Here is a 15,599-nt window from a genome sequence, read left to right on the forward strand (position 1 = left end):
ACGATTTTATTTGTGGTGAACCAATTGTAACCTTTGTGACAGAAGAATTTCATCTCAGCAGGAATCCACAATTAGATATCACATTATCCAACTACTGTAGTGTACAGTTGTCTTTTTCTAATGGTCTTCTGGAAACATAAAAACACAAGACTACATGACAGTACTGTCTACTTAAAACAGGAAGCAATTTAGCTTTAGTGTGTGCCAACAGTAGCCAACTCCATATAAATTACTGATCTGTGCGCAAAATTCATGTTGATATAAGCATAAAATGACAGACACTTCCACAATCTCTTCAACAAAAGTAAGATTAGCACCACTAATCCTAATGTTGTGTTCCCCAAAACATGTTTAGATCACCATAAAACCACTTTCTAAAGAAGAGCATGCATTTGTTTTCAATGAATGTGATGGTGATTAATGCAGTCTTGAGGTGAAGTTTCATTTTTGTACTGCTTTTGATTTATAGTGCAACATCAACACATTTTAAATAGTCTTCACAAGGTCAGGTACCATCTTTCTCTCTGAGCTGTGGATACAAATGGAGATATAGAGGCCACTTTGGCTCTGTATACTTTGGCCATGTCATAAAGTGACAGTATGAAAAAACTGGCCGTCAAGATATGACAGATATTATTAAACAATCACCTGAGTGAACAGAATAAATGTGTTTAACTTTAGTAAAATCACGTGTGCCAACATAAACTGTCAGCCAGTTTAAAACGAAATAGCAGACATGTGGGAAATAAGCACAAAGAACCTCAGCTTACCTAAATCTTGGTACTAAATTAAGTACCAAACTGCACAGCCAAACGCGATGAATAGCAAACGCAACATCAAGTTGTACCCATTAGGCTGAATCAGCTCCGGTTGATTAGAGGGCAGAAACATATTCTTGCTATTCCTTCCAGCAGCGGTCTGACTACGGACTCCTCTCTCTTAAATTGCGCCGTTCTGGCACCATCTAGTGGGCAGGAGCATGTATTACACTACTTCATTCTACTCCTTTCTACTCAGTGTACTAGAGCAAAGTCCTTTTAAGACAAGTCATGTCACTCGGCGGCCATCTTTGAAACGCCTCTCGGGCATGCAAGTGCAACTCCTATCTCTTTGAATGGGGAAACATCAAATTCTCCAAAACTGTTCACTAAGTTTACGATTAAATTTCATATTTGAAATCACCAAAGAAATCTGACAACAACTGTGTCATAAATGTTGTTACTTTGCTCAAATATCGTTATAAAAAGCTTATTTTTCAGGCAAGATCAGCCAGTGCCCATGCGCAGTCCTAAGAGCACGTCTCAGAACGCTGACTGTTTCTATAGCAACCGGGACGCTTCTAACGGCAGCTGCAGTGACGCTCTGACTTTACCGATTAGCGATTGGCTCTTTCATTCAGAAGGCGGGGCTTCCTGCGATTGAGCGGCCATAAGCTTCAATCACGACAAAACAACCATAATTTTATGGGACATTTGTGACAAACAAAAGCAAAAAATTATGAAGAACATTTTTGTCTATATTCGGATTTCAGTATGACCTCCTAGGAATAATTTATGTTAGCAACAACAACAATATGTAATTGTTGCATTACATTTACATTTACATTTAGCAGACGCTTTTATCCAAAGCGACTTACAAATGAGGACAATGGAAGCAATCAAAATCAACAAAAGAGCAAGATACGCAAGTGCTATAACAAGTCTCAGTTAGCTTAAGGCAGTATACTTAGCAAGTTTTTTTTAAATTATATTATAAATAAAAAGAAAACAGATAGAATAGAAAAAAGAATAGAGCAAGCTAGTGTTAGAGGCCTTTTTTCTTTTGTTAATTGTATAATAAATAAAAAGAAAAGGAATAGATAGAATAGAAAAAGAATAGAGAAGCTAGTGTTAGTGTTTTTTTTTTTTAAGAAAACAAGCAGTTGCAATATGCTATTAACTGTAATATTATAAGTACTTCAATATTTCGTGAATTAACAGCCAATCATACCGTGTGTAAATAATGATGATGGAAAGTCCGACTCACTTCTGCACAAATCCTTTCAAATAACCGATTAAAAATATTTTTTTATTATTTTTTTTTTATTATTGCAAACAATTCAGAGTTGACCCGATTAAAAATTATTCAGTGATTCCTTCACGTCATAACGTCACTACGTCATCACGTGGGCCCTGGCAGATATTCTACTCTAAAATGTTTTCAGGTACATACAGCTATTACATTTTTACGATTACATTAATAAAAACATTTACCTATTAGACAAATCCCAGCTTCACTTTGCTCCAACAATCTGCTCACTCGGATGGAGTACGTTAGTTTCTCGGTTCGCGAGTTGTTGACTCAACAGATTCTGATTCGGAACGAATCGTTCAGACCGGTTTGTGAGTAGGTTTAACAGATTCAGTGAAAAGATTCGACTCAAAGAACGATTCATTTAAGAATCGGACATTGCTCGTTCAGGCCTGAGGCGATGTGTGAGCTATGTAGTATATATACGCTTGTCCGTTATAGCGTCTAAACATTATAATTTTTCCGTGTTAATTTTCCTAACTCTTCTCCGTTACTATTCACGTGTTTGTTTCCGGAATTCTTTAATGATTTATGTCTTGAATAACAGTGAGAACTGGTATATGAACATAGCTCAAAAATAAGTAGCTAACACAGTCAACGTTTGGTGTGTCCTCACCTTTGCTGAAGAAGGATAATTGTAACATCAAGGCATAGCTATGTAGTATATATACGCTTGTCCGTTATAGCGTCTAAACATTATAATTTTTCCGTGTTAATTTTCCTAACTTTTCTCCGTTACTATTCACGTGTTTGTTTCCGGAATTCTTTAATGATTTATGTCTTGAATAACAGTGAGAACTGGTATATGAACATAGCTCAAAAATAAGTAGCTAACACAGTCAACGTTTGGTGTGTCCTCACCTTTGCTGAAGAAGGATAATTGTAACATCAAGGCATTAAAATAGTTTATGTGCAAACTGAAGTGACAAACACCTCAGCATAAGCATGTTTAAAGGCAAAACGGCATGGTTCTCCGACAGTGTTAGAAAGGGGGTACCGTTAACCAACTTCTGGGGTGAGATGAAAAGTATTTGGCTATATATGCTACTAATACAACTCACGTAAAGTGATAAAGACACTATTAATGAACATTTGGGAATATGTCATTTTATATCTGTTTATATATTATATAGCTTATATAGTTTATATTTATAGTTTCTGAAGTTAATAAACAATTTGGGAATATGTCATCTTATATCTGTTTATATATTATATAGCTTATATAGTTTATATTTATAGTTTCTGAAGGGGGAGCGCTTTCTTCCTGGAAAACGGCAGATTACCTCTTCAGTGCTGATGCCTCTTCTGAAGACACTAAAAGGTATGTTCAGTTTACAGTACAATTCTTGTTTGAGGGTGATTTGGTCATACTACTGAATACTAAAGAAACCAGCCTATAGAATGTACTTAATCTAAATCTTCTGTACCCAAAACCATTGAAATGCCTGAAAACTTTTGCCACAAAGGTGTACCTAATTTCTTTTTATGTTTTAGGATATATGAAAGTGAGGATTATGTAAAAAACAGGGCAACGGTTTTCCACAGCAACTTCCTGTCAGCATGTAAACACCGCCAGAGTGGAACATCTGTGCCTATTGGCCACTATGTTCTGCCCCCCGACTCTGTCCAGAATGGTAAACCATGAACATGCCATTATTTTTAGTGACATGTTCCAATGTAAAGAATGAGTAGTTTTTACATTTAAAAATAGTGAATGCCTAATTACAGTTCCAATTCTTCTCTTTAGAAATGAGAGTGCTAATCGGAAGGTTCATTTGGGAAACCGATGAACAGGTATGAGAACATGCCGTCTGTTAATCCAGTGTCCAGTTATTCCTCTCTGTCATTTGTTAGCTTCTCAATCTATTGAAGGTGATGTGTGAAGATCAGATATATACTGAAGTGTCTGAAGACAGTCTGTCTGATGAGACTGAACATCAAGCAGTGAGAGAGAAGAACAGGTATGCATTAACTCTTTTTTTAGTTCTTTAATTCTTTATAGTTATTGGCATAATGCATACATTTATTGTAGTGAATTTTCATTTTTAAACACATAATTCTTTAATATTGTTCAGTTTACTGTACAAATGAGGTCTAAATATTATTTTCATTACCACAGCACTTTATCTTCATAAAAGCATGGTTTAACCTCATGTTATCTTCATGTTCATGTTATCTATTAGCCAGGACGATTACGAGACTGTTGCATCGCCGAACAAAGTGTGTTCTTGTAGTGAGATGTGGAAATATCCTGTAAACAACATGATCTCAGGTATTTAATTAAGAAACAAAACTGACACCATAGTACTTTGACCCATAATTCACATGTCCTCAAATTTAGAAACCGTTTCTTGTTCTGTCTCTTTTGCAGGATATGTTCATATTGACCAAATTAAGAAGTATTCAGGGGAACTTTATGATTTTCTTCCCTCCCTCCATGGCCATAACGTTTCAAGATCTAATGACGTGACACCTCGTCATTGTCACAAAGAAATGTAATATAATATGCTTCACATAAGAAGTGGATTGTCTTTGTTTATACGTTTCTTTGACAAACATATTTAATGCAAATGGATGCTTATTTTGAGTTCCTACTCATCTCATATGAATCTTCCTCAGCGTATCAGACATTTCCCAGCAATATAAAATCCAATCCCTGTATGAGAACAAAGGTGATATGACAGGTTACAGAGAATAACAGTAGTAATATCATTAAAGTGACATACTTCAAAACAAAACTGTGTCCCTGTTTATTTTCTGTTGATGGTTAATTACCTTCCAGTGAGGTGGTCTGTCCATTAAAAGATTTTCTCTGAGGTCAAGTTTTATAAGTCTGCTGAAACCAGGGATTAAGTAATCTTCCAGTGATCTGATGCTGTTAAATTTAACAAACAGGATCTGCAGATTTGCCATGTCTGGAAATAGTTATGACAACAAAATTAACAGAACACAAAAAATTCCACATGAGCACCAATGGGAACAAACAGGGATTTATACCTAATAACTATTAGAATAATAATGACAGTGAAAGAGTAACTATTAGTCCTATAAACATTAACTATATGTCTAATGAGAGCAAAGTGACTGATCAAAGGTACAGCGGCTTCTTACAGCAAGCTGTCGCCAGTCGTCCTCTTAAAACTGTTTTCAAACACATTCATGCCATAAATAGTAATTTAATTAAATGTTAAATTTCTAACCTGTCAGTGCTGTAGGGATGTGTGTAAAACAGTTCTTGTCCAGGTTCATGAAGACCAGTGACTCTGGGAGGTCTTGAAGTTTATTATCAGCCAAGTTTAACCATGGCAAACTGCTGAGACCCCCAAATTGTGATGGCAGGTGTGTAATTTTGTTATTATGGAGCCCAAGTTTCTCTAACCTCCTAAGTTTACCAATAGATGATGGTATAGAGACAAGACCGCATCCTACAGCCCAGAGCTCTCTCAGTTGTCTCAGGTCACCTATGGCTTCTGCTAGAACAGATAATGGGTTGTGGTTCATGCCCAGGTAAGTCAGGTGTTTCAGTGATCCGATGTTGCCAGGAAGCATGGTCAGCTGGTTTCTATCCAGTATCAGTTCTTCAAGCTTTTCCAGATGCAGAATCTTACAGGGAGTGCAAACACTGTTTTAGACATGATTTCTGCTTACAGTAAACAATATGTTAGACATTATTACATGTGATATGTGCAACAAATTCATTCAATTAGTGTTTTTTGAGTATCTACTTTGAAAAACATAGTACGTTTGAGGATATGACGTACCTCGTCTGGTGGTAAAATGAGTTTTATACCTAATAACTATTAGAATAATAATGACAGTGAAAGAGTAACTATTAGTCCTATAAACATTAACTATATGTCTAATGAGAGCAAAGTGACAGATCAAAGGTACAGCGGCTTCTTACAGCAAGCTGTCGCCAGTCGTCCTCTTAAAACTTTTCAAACACATTCATGCCATAAATAGTAATTTAATTAAATGGAAAATTTCTAACCTGTCAGTGCTGTAGGGATGTGTGTAAAACAGTTCTTGTCCAGGTTCATGAAGACCAGTGACTCTAAGTGATTAACATCCTCTGGGAGGTCTTGAAGTTTATTATCAGCCAAGTTTAACCATGGCAAACTGCTGAGACCCCCAAATTGTGATGGCAGGTGTGTAATTTTGTTATTATGGAGCCCAAGTTTCTCTAACCTCCTAAGTTTACCAATAGATGATGGTATAGAGACAAGACCGCATCCTACAGCCCAGAGCTCTCTCAGTTGTCTCAGGTCACCTATGGCTTCTGCAAGAACAGATAATGGGTTGTGGTTCATGCCCAGGTAAGTCAGGTGTTTCAGTGATCCGATGTTGCCAGGAAGCATGGTCAGCTGGTTTCTATCCAGTATCAGTTCTTCAAGCTTTTCCAGATGCAGAATCTTACAGGGAGTGCAAACACTGTTTTAGACATGATTTCTGCTTACAGTAAACAATATGTTAGACATTATTACATGTGATATGTGCAACAAATTCATTCAATTAGTGTTTTTTGAGTATCTACTTTGAAAAACATAGTACGTTTGAGGATATGACGTACCTCGTCTGGTGGTAAAATGAGTTGATTGTTGTTCAGAAAGAGTTTTTTCAATGTAACAAGTCTCGAAACACCAGGTGGCAAAACAACTAGACCCCTATGACTCATGTTCAGACTTTCCTGTTGTTTGCTAAGACATTCCAGTACCATATCATCCCCGTTCATTTTATTTCATTTAATAAAAACACGATATATCAGAAATACAGGCGGTATTGAATAGCGAAGCTAGACTCGTCGTCATCACCATGGTTACATGCAACTTCCGGCATTTCTGGAACGGTTCTTGTACACAGAATGGTGATATTCATCAGTCTTTAAATTAACTCGAGTCGTTGGACAATGTAGCGCTTAAAGGGGAATGCTTTTTATAGTTATTTTTGTTTATTCTTTAGGGACAATGGTAAAATGCAGAAAGTTTTTTTTCTTTGATCGCAGTTGTCTGTATGTTTTTGTACAGACTGCGCAGCGCTGTTTTGATGTTCTTGAATAACTTCCCAGAGAACAGGAAGAAGTGGGATGGCCGTGAGGGACATCAGTGCATATGTGAGCGAAAGCGGGCATGATCCCTACAGGAGTACATAGGTCTTCTAGAGTTTGGGCTGTACGTGTATAAGTGAATAAAATGGATAAAGACAACCTCACCGTGGTCCTGCACTCTAAAGGAGATCTCAGATTGGTATGACATTTTATGCATTTTGGGTGAAGATTTTGCAACCCTTGAACTCTGATTGCACTTGCGATTTATAATTGCAGATTTTTCTGCATTTTAACCATAGATTGTATTTTAACAGGAGCAGCGTCCCATTCCGGAACCAGGACCAAATGGTATAGCTTTGTTTCTTAGTAATATTTCCAAATGCATTGCAATGATGATTAACAGTTTAATATTCATATTTATTCATTATTTTTCGAAGAGGTGTTACTTCAGATGCATTCTGTGGGCATCTGTGGGTCAGACGTGCACTATTGGCAGAACGGCCGCATTGGGGACTTTGTGCTGAAACAGCCCATGGTTTTGGGACATGAAGCCTCTGGTCGTGTGGTGAAAGTGGGCTCTGCTGTGACGCACCTCAACGCAGGTTAGTTCTCTCTGGATTTGGCTTAGTTTTGTCAGTTAAACTCAGATTAAGTGAGTTTTTCTTTCATTTTTTTGTATTCAACAGGGGACAGAGTTGCCGTTGAGCCTGGAGTTCCTCGTGAAGTAGATGAGTTCTTTAAATCTGGACACTACAATCTGTCTCCCAGCATATTCTTCTGTGCCACTCCTCCAGATGATGGAAACCTCTGCAGATACTACAAACACAATGCAAACTTCTACAAGTCAGATCATCACTATTACTGGATTTATATAATGAGAGAGAGAGTCCATAGCACCATCATGTTTTTGCATAATAATCATGTATATGGCTGTGTGTGTGCAGGCTTCCCGATAATGTGACCTATGAGGAGGGAGCCCTGATCGAACCTTTGTCAGTGGGCATTCATGCCTGCAAGAGGGCAGGGTATGCAAACAATTAAAAAAACAGGAAGGGGGCAAAAACTTTTTCACAGCACTGTATGTATAAATTGCACTTATAATGTCTATCCTTTTTATCTGTATTTGTAGATTTGTCTTCTGATCGGCTTGCCAAGGCTAAAGAGATGGGGGCAGACTTCCTGCTGCATGTGAAGAAAGAAGACGAACCAAAGGAGATGGCCAAAAAAGTGGAGGAATCACTATTACTGGATGGTTTATATAATGAGAGAGAGAGTCCATAGCACTTTCATGTTTTTGCATAATAATCATGTATATGGCTGTGTGTGTGCAGGCTTCCCGATAATGTGACCTATGAGGAGGGAGCCCTGATCGAACCTTTGTCAGTGGGCATTCATGCCTGCAAGAGGGCAGGGGTCACTCTTGGATGCTCAGTGTTTGTCTGCGGTGCAGGTCAGTCTTTTCTAATGATTGATATGTATGCAACTGTTATACATTAACTAGCCAATCAGTGTAATTACCTCTGACTTTTTGGCCACTGCCACTTTTCTATAGCGTGTCAGGACTGCAAAACAGTTGTTGCTTAGTCAGCTAATATCACATCTGTATAACATGGCTTTTGGGATGTGTGACTGGTTATAGCAAAAAAAAATAGACTATATATGTGTTTGTTTTTATCAACATAGGACCAATTGGGCTGGTGTCTTTGTTGGCGGCCAAAGCCATGGGTGCTTCACAAGTAATAATAAGCGGTAATGTATATATGTATAAAAGAGAATTATATACAGTGCCGTGAAAAGGTTTTTGCCCCCTTCCTGTTTTAGTGGAGGAAATGCTGGGTTGCATGCCTCAAATCAGCATAGAATGCACTGGAGTGCAGAGCAGCATTCAAACAGCCATCTATGTAAATTTAAGACAAAAATAAAGTCATACTGCTAGCCTTATTTTGTGCTGATGATGGTGTTTTTGTCTAGGCTGCTCGTTCTGGAGGAGTGGTGGTGCTGGTTGGGCTTGGTGCTGAGATGACCACCGTACCTCTTCTCAATGCAGCTGTCAGAGAAGTTGACATCAGAGGTGTATTCCGCTACTGTAACACGTAAGTAGGATCACTTGGGCTTGGGATTTACATATGGCTGCTTCAGGAGTTTTAGTACAATGTAGATAAAAAAGATTTATTGTAGTATGTACATTTCAAAATAAGATTTTACTCCTTTGCACACTTTTACCCATTGTTTTTCCAGCTGGCCGGTGGCCATTTCTATGTTGGCATCTAAGAAGGTGAATGTCAAGCCCCTGGTCACCCACCGTTTCTCACTGGAGCAGGCTGTGGAGGCCTTTGAAACCACCCGCCAGGGACTAGGGGTTAAAGTCATGTTAAAATGTGACAAGAATGATCAAAACCCATGAGATCAACTCTTAGACCCACACCTGATTATTATTGCCTAGCTACAGTGGCTTGAATACATTTGTTTGATCCAGTTAATTTTGCGAGTAACCTCAGGTACAACAGTCATAGGAATTAAGTGATACTTCTTCACAGTGGATCTAATTATTTATAATTCCAGTTGCATTATAATTTAATGAATATGTAGCATTTTACATTAGTAAAGTGTTTATAAACCAACCGTTTGTTATTATATAATCATGAAGAGTATTAAAATGGAATTTCATGTAACATTGTCAGAGTGCAGTTTTTAATATAATGCTATACTAATAACTGGTCTTTTTTTTTTTTTTTTTTTTACAATTGACTTACCTTAAACTTGTTTACAAACAATGAAGCTTTACCAAAGATTTATGATGCAGGGATACTTGAGTTTGTCTGAGTGGTTGCTTTAAGTACAATATAAGTTTTGCTTATATTTTTAATCATTTTCATTATGTATATTTTTCCTGTATTTGCTAACTATGAAAATTGAACCATAATAAGTAGAACTCGGAAGCAGTTGTGCAAGTAGTCCATTATATCCTTTTACATAAAATAATGTAAATGTTACATGCAAAACTGGTCATCTAAATCAATGAATAACTTTCATTTGCGCATCACTGACGTTTGTTTTATTTTATTATTATTATCATTAGATTAAGGGCACTGCTGAAATGCACAGCATTTTTCATATTTTTGTACAAACTGCGTTTTGTCCAGCGCGCAGTTTTGAGCGACTTGAATGACCTGCTGAGAAATCAGGAAGATATGCGATAGCAGAACTTACCGTCAGTGCGCGTGAGGGAACGCGCTCATGTTCCGTACGGAAGCAAATAACGCGAACGGACGATACAGAACAGCTGTTCTGTAAGTGTATGAGTGAATAAAATGGACAAAGACAACCTCTCTGTGGTCGTGCACTCTAAAGGAGAGCTCAGACTGGTAAGGTTTTTTAATGAATTTTAGCTGAAAATTTGAACTCTGATTGCAGTTGCTAATTGCAGATTTGCTTTAATTTTAATAGGAACAACGTCCCATTCCGGAACCAGGACCAAATGGTATATAGTCACTATATATTTTCGAATACAGTGTAATGATGAGCATGTAAACATTCATATTCATTTGCTGGATCTTTATTGAAGAGGTGTTACTTCAGATGCATTCTGTGGGCATCTGTGGATCAGATGTGCACATGTGGCAGAACGGCCGCATTGGGGACTTTGTGCTGAAACAGCCCATGGTTTTGGGACATGAAGCCTCTGGTCGTGTGGTGAAAGTGGGCTCTGCTGTGACGCACCTCAACGCAGGTTAGTTCTCTCTGTTGTATAAACAATTATGCTTAGAATAACCGTACTTTTGAATAAATGTACTGTTTCTGCTGTAATTTTTGTATTCAACAGGAGACAGAGTTGCCGTTGAGCCTGGAGCTCCACGAGAAATAGATGAGTTCTTTAAATCTGGACACTACAATCTGTCTCCCAGCGTTTTCTTCTGTTCCTGCCCTCCAGACGATGGAACCCTCTGCAGATACTACAAACACAATGCAAACTTCTGCTACAAGTCAGATCACTATTATTACTGGATAAATTATATAATGAGGGAGTCCATGGGACTTTAATTCTGTGCATTTTAATCATATATGTGACTGTGTATGTGCAGGCTTCCTGATAACTTAACCTATGAGGAGGGAGCCCTGATCGAACCCTTGTCAGTGGGCATTCATGCTTGCAGGAGGGCAGGAGTCACTCTTGGAAGCTCAGTGTTTGTCTGTGGTGCAGGTCAGTCTTCTATAATGATTACACATGTTTGTGCAACTGTTACACATTAACTAGCCAATCAGTATAATGATTTCTGACTTCATGGCCACAATGGCCATGAAGTCAGAGATCATTACACTGATTGGCTACTTAGTGTGTCAGGATGGTAAAACAGTTGGTGCTTGTTAATTTAAAATCACTGGTAGTATGCATTATTTTCAGAATGTCATCTCTGTGACATGAATTTTGGGATGTGTGACTGGTTATAGCAAAAATTAGACTATATAGGTGTTTGTTTTTATCAACATAGGACCAATTGGGCTGGTGTCTTTGTTGGCAGCCAAAGCCATGGGTGCTTCACAAGTAATAATAAGCGGTAAGTCATGCATCCAGTGTTATGTGAAAGGGAATTATATATGTATAAATTGGACTTATAATGTATCTATTTTAGATCTATACTCTGATCGGCTTGCCAAGGCTAAAGAGATGGGGGCAGACTTCCTGCTGCATGTGAAGAAAGAAGACGAACCAAAGGAGATGGCCAAAAAAGTGGAGGGAATGCTGGGTTGCATGCCTCAAATCAGCATAGAATGCACTGGAGTGCAGAGCAGCATTCAAACCTTTTGAGTTTTTAATATTATCCTCTAATAATAGCTGGTCATGATTAGAGTTTACTAATGTTAATCTTGTTTATAAACAGCTAATCTTTACAAATGATATCTCATACTTGAAGTAACCTTTAAGCACAGTATATAACTCTTTGATTATGTTTAGATTGTGTTTTTGTTCCCTTATTTGATTCTTCAATGTTTATGAAAAAGATTGTAGTGTATTTGAATAAACTCTAGGGGGAGCAGTGATCTTCAAAACTGGAGAATGATTGTCGCTCTCACACACACTCATAATGAATAGCCTCTATCTTGCTATAAAGCTTGGCAATGTCCCTCTAATCTCTCATAAGATCAGATAAAGGAGTTTCATTATTGGGTGTGGGGTTTTTTTCTTATTCTTTCCATGACTATGTCAATGTCTGAGAAATGTGAGCTGGGTGGAGGGAATGCTTGGTTGCATGCCTCAAATCAGCATAGAATGCACTGGAGTGCAGAGCAGCATTCAAACAGCCATCTATGTTAGTTTAATTACATTTAATTTTATTCATTATACTGGAAAACGTAATTATACCTTTCTGTGTAATACAGATTATATACTTTATTCTGTTTTTACCTTTATATTTGTTTGTGCAGAGTACTGGGATGTATTGATGTCCGATACTCAGGTCTTGTTTTTGTGCTGATGATGGTGTTTTTGTCTAGGCTGCTCGTTCTGGAGGAGTGGTGGTGCCGGTTGGGTTTGGTGCTGAGATGACCACCGTACCTCTTCTCAATGCAGCTGTCAGAGAAGTTGACATCAGAGGTGTATTCCGCTACTGTAACACGTAAGTAGGATCACTTGGGCTTGGGATTTACATATGGCTGCTTCAGGAGTTTTAGTACAATGTAGATAAAAAAGATTTATTGTAGTATGTACATTTCAAAATAAGATTTTACTCCTTTGCACACTTTTACCCATTGTTTTTCCAGCTGGCCGGTGGCCATTTCTATGTTGGTGTCTAAGAAGGTGAACGTCAAGCCCCTGGTCACTCACCGTTTCCCGCTGGAGCAGGCTATGCAGGCCTTTGAGATGTCACGCCAAAGGCTTGGGGTTAAGGTCATATTAAAATGTGACCAGAATGACCAGAACCCATGAGATGTGTCTCCGAAATACAGCAATTCTGTTTACAATGGATGAAATTTAGCATCTTAGAATTTTACATGATTCAAATATAGTCCAAATTAAACCTTTTGTCTTCTAGAATCATTAACAGTATTAAAATGAAACATTTTTGAGTTTTTAATATTATCCTCTAATAGCTGGTCATGACTAGAGTTTACTAATGTTAATCTTGTTTATAAACAGCTAATCTTTACAAATGATATCTCATACTTGAAGTAACCTTTAAGCACAGTATATAACTCTTTGATTATGTTTAGATTGTGTTTTTGTTCCCTTATTTGATTCTTCAATGTTTATGAAAAAGATTGTAGTGTATTTGAATAAACTCTAGGGGGAGCAGTGATCTTCAAAACTGGAGAATGATTGTCGCTCTCACACACACTCATAATGAATAGCCTCTATCTTGCTATAAAGCTTGGCAATGTCCCTCTAATCTCTCATAAGATCAGATAAAGGAGTTTCATTATTGGGTGTGGGGTTTTTTTCTTATTCTTTCCATGACTATGTCAATGTCTGAGAAATGTGAGCTGGCTGAACTGATTTCCAACTGTGAGACTCAAATCTGTGCTCATTAGGTCCATAATATGCAGCAAGGGAGCTATTTTAAAGTTTTGGAAGCTGACCACTGTTAGAAGCAGTTGGCATGGATTTTGACTCAAGCTTCCAGGTTGTATGACCCACTCCGGCTTCAAGCAATTCTTTAGTTCCCAAATAAATCACCAGGGAATCAAAGGTAAAACAACATGAAGGGCTTATATTACACTTTATTGTTATGTTGCCATTGTGTCATTTTAAGATGCATGCAGACAGGTATTCATGTTCATGTATTATTAGCTGTTTCATGTCTCTTTTTTTATTACAATTTTCAAAAGCTTTCTTACGCGGCGGTAAGGCTTTTGGTCACAGTGTCTTATTTTCCCAAGGCCAAAGCCTCACAAAGATACAATGGGACTAACAGTGATTCCTACATGGACACAGTACTAAACAAGGTAAACATTTATGTACAGACATTCTAATACTGCTTAAGGAAGTGGACGCACTATTAACAACACTATTACATTCACCACTGACTCGAATGAGTTGCAGCTGGGCATACACAAAAAAGCACACGTAAAAAATAAACTTTTGTGTTTGAAACAAACTTCATTTACAGCATGGCAAGAAAATGTTGATTATTACAGCATGGGAGAAGTCCAGAAATTGTTTACATATAGCATTTTACAAAAGATTCGCTTGCTTGTATGTAAAAAACTACTCTCAAATTTTGCTCAGTCTTTAATGCCCACTAGATGACATTTATCCATTAATGAAGGCTGGCGATGTAAAAAGATTCTCCTTTGTTGATAAAGTCCCTGCTGATACTAGTCAGTCTTGCAAAGTTCACTGTACGATGTGTCTGGAGTATGTATTATATGTATGTACTTATTGAGCATATTTAAAAAAAAAAAAATAAAATAAAAAAAAGTGTCATGCCACATAATTATTTGCCACATTTACTGCAGTAAGTCCAGTTATTTATATGTAAGGGACGTGTACTGATTCAGTGTGCATTTGATTTGAATAAATGTAAAATTCAATGATAACTGGATCAAGTATATTATCCAATATATTACGTTTATAAAAAAAAATGTCATAATAACAGAAACAAACATTCTGGAATGGTCGCTTGATGTTTTGGGCTTCTGTCTGGACTTCTCACTCTGGCTTTTCCATTCCTTTCTGATATTGATATAACGATTACATATTTACAAAACAAACTTGCATCTCTCCAACAATGTCCACATGTATGTAATTGTAAATAAATTAAACAAAGAGTAGCATCAAAATCAAATGTGCAAACCCCCCCCCTTTCATTACGTAAAAAGGACTTGAGATGCATCGACTCCATTTTCATCTGACTATGCACACACCCAAGAGCAGACGTGGCAAATCAAAAAGAATTCACACTATGCAGTAATGACGCACCATATCTCTTAAGTAACGTTAGCAGACAGCAAGAGTGATGGGAGTTATTTTTGGTGAAGATAAAAGGAGAAAGGTGACTGCTGCATTCAGACATTTCCCAGTGCCCAGATTTGTGTATCTCAGCTGAAGTTCACCTCAGATCATATATACATAGGAGTCTCCTGACCAGTTAAGAGTCTAAACATGGCAGCTGGCATAGTCTTCATGTGGATCTGTTTCAGGACAAAGAAAGATCTCTTTTTACTAAAAAGCAGTAAAATACTATATATTATTCTACTAACATTATTTAAAGGGGTCATATGATGCGATTTAAATTTTTCCTTTCTCTTTGGAGTGTTACAAGCTCTTGGTGCATAAAGAAGATCTGTAAAGTTGCAAAGTCTCAAATCTAAAGAGATATTCTTTATAAAAGTTAAGAGTCAACCACGCCTACCTAAAACAGCTCGTTCTAACACGCCCCCACATGTCTACGTCACGATGTGGGAAGATTTGCATAACACCGCCCAAATGTTCACGCAAAGAAAGAAGGCGTAACTTTGATTCTCGCTGTAGTATTGTCGCAATGTC

General features: G+C 37.5%; 3 protein-coding genes and 1 pseudogene across 3 annotated transcripts; 3 read left to right on the forward strand and 1 right to left on the reverse strand.

The window, feature by feature from the left end:
- The first annotated feature begins 2,748 nt into the window (after positions 1-2,748).
- Positions 2,749-4,665, forward strand: LOC107750636 (telomere repeats-binding bouquet formation protein 2-like). The gene is made up of 7 exons (XM_016566124.1): positions 2,749-3,085; positions 3,310-3,391; positions 3,565-3,704; positions 3,818-3,864; positions 3,943-4,031; positions 4,254-4,342; positions 4,442-4,665. Exons 1-7 carry the CDS (start codon positions 3,016-3,018, stop codon positions 4,567-4,569), a joined length of 645 nt encoding a protein of 214 aa, XP_016421610.1. The 5' UTR covers positions 2,749-3,015; the 3' UTR covers positions 4,570-4,665.
- On the reverse strand, positions 4,658-6,428 carry LOC107750600 (plant intracellular Ras-group-related LRR protein 5-like). Its single transcript, XM_016566091.1, has 5 exons — positions 6,309-6,428; positions 5,832-5,867; positions 5,271-5,673; positions 4,846-4,985; positions 4,658-4,726 (listed from the first exon to the last, which is right to left on the reverse strand). Exons 1-5 carry the CDS (start codon positions 6,426-6,428, stop codon positions 4,694-4,696), a joined length of 732 nt encoding a protein of 243 aa, XP_016421577.1. The 3' UTR covers positions 4,658-4,693.
- A 726-nt stretch (positions 6,429-7,154) lies between these two features.
- On the forward strand, positions 7,155-9,781 carry LOC107750487 (sorbitol dehydrogenase-like; annotated as a pseudogene).
- Positions 9,782-9,884: 103 nt separating this feature from the next.
- LOC107750486 (sorbitol dehydrogenase-like) lies at positions 9,885-14,812 on the forward strand. Its single transcript, XM_016565864.1, has 10 exons — positions 9,885-10,479; positions 10,562-10,595; positions 10,680-10,844; positions 10,938-11,097; positions 11,197-11,315; positions 11,605-11,670; positions 11,746-11,843; positions 12,343-12,423; positions 12,608-12,729; positions 12,875-14,812. Exons 1-10 carry the CDS (start codon positions 10,426-10,428, stop codon positions 13,038-13,040), a joined length of 1,065 nt encoding a protein of 354 aa, XP_016421350.1. The 5' UTR covers positions 9,885-10,425; the 3' UTR covers positions 13,041-14,812.
- Positions 14,813-15,599: the final 787 nt, after the last annotated feature.

Source organism: Sinocyclocheilus rhinocerous, unplaced genomic scaffold (assembly GCF_001515625.1).
Source record: "Sinocyclocheilus rhinocerous isolate Xijiao unplaced genomic scaffold, SAMN03320098_v1.1 scaffold19, whole genome shotgun sequence".
NCBI classification, from domain to species: Eukaryota; Metazoa; Chordata; class Actinopteri; order Cypriniformes; family Cyprinidae; genus Sinocyclocheilus; species Sinocyclocheilus rhinocerous.

Bases quoted from the DNA above. Each gene is read 5' to 3' on its own strand.
- LOC107750486 (XM_016565864.1), top strand. From the start codon at position 10,426: ATGGACAAAGACAACCTCTCTGTGGTCGTGCACTCTAAAGGAGAGCTC. The intron at 11,671-11,745 runs GTAAGTCATGCA...TATCTATTTTAG, and splicing joins TTCACAAGTAATAATAAGCG to ATCTATACTCTGATCGGCTT. The intron at 12,730-12,874 runs GTAAGTAGGATC...TTGTTTTTCCAG, and splicing joins GTATTCCGCTACTGTAACAC to CTGGCCGGTGGCCATTTCTA.
- LOC107750636 (XM_016566124.1), top strand. From the start codon at position 3,016: ATGTTTAAAGGCAAAACGGCATGGTTCTCCGACAGTGTTAGAAAGGGG. The intron at 3,392-3,564 runs GTATGTTCAGTT...TTTATGTTTTAG, and splicing joins TCTTCTGAAGACACTAAAAG to GATATATGAAAGTGAGGATT. The intron at 3,705-3,817 runs GTAAACCATGAA...TCTTCTCTTTAG, and splicing joins CCCCGACTCTGTCCAGAATG to AAATGAGAGTGCTAATCGGA.
- LOC107750600 (XM_016566091.1), bottom strand. From the start codon at position 6,428: ATGCTTCCTGGCAACATCGGATCACTGAAACACCTGACTTACCTGGGC. The intron at 5,868-6,308 runs GTAGGATGCGGT...TTATTCTAATAG, and splicing joins AACTGAGAGAGCTCTGGGCT to TTATTAGGTATAAAACTCAT. The intron at 4,986-5,270 runs GTTAGAAATTTA...AACTATTTCCAG, and splicing joins CATCCCTACAGCACTGACAG to ACATGGCAAATCTGCAGATC.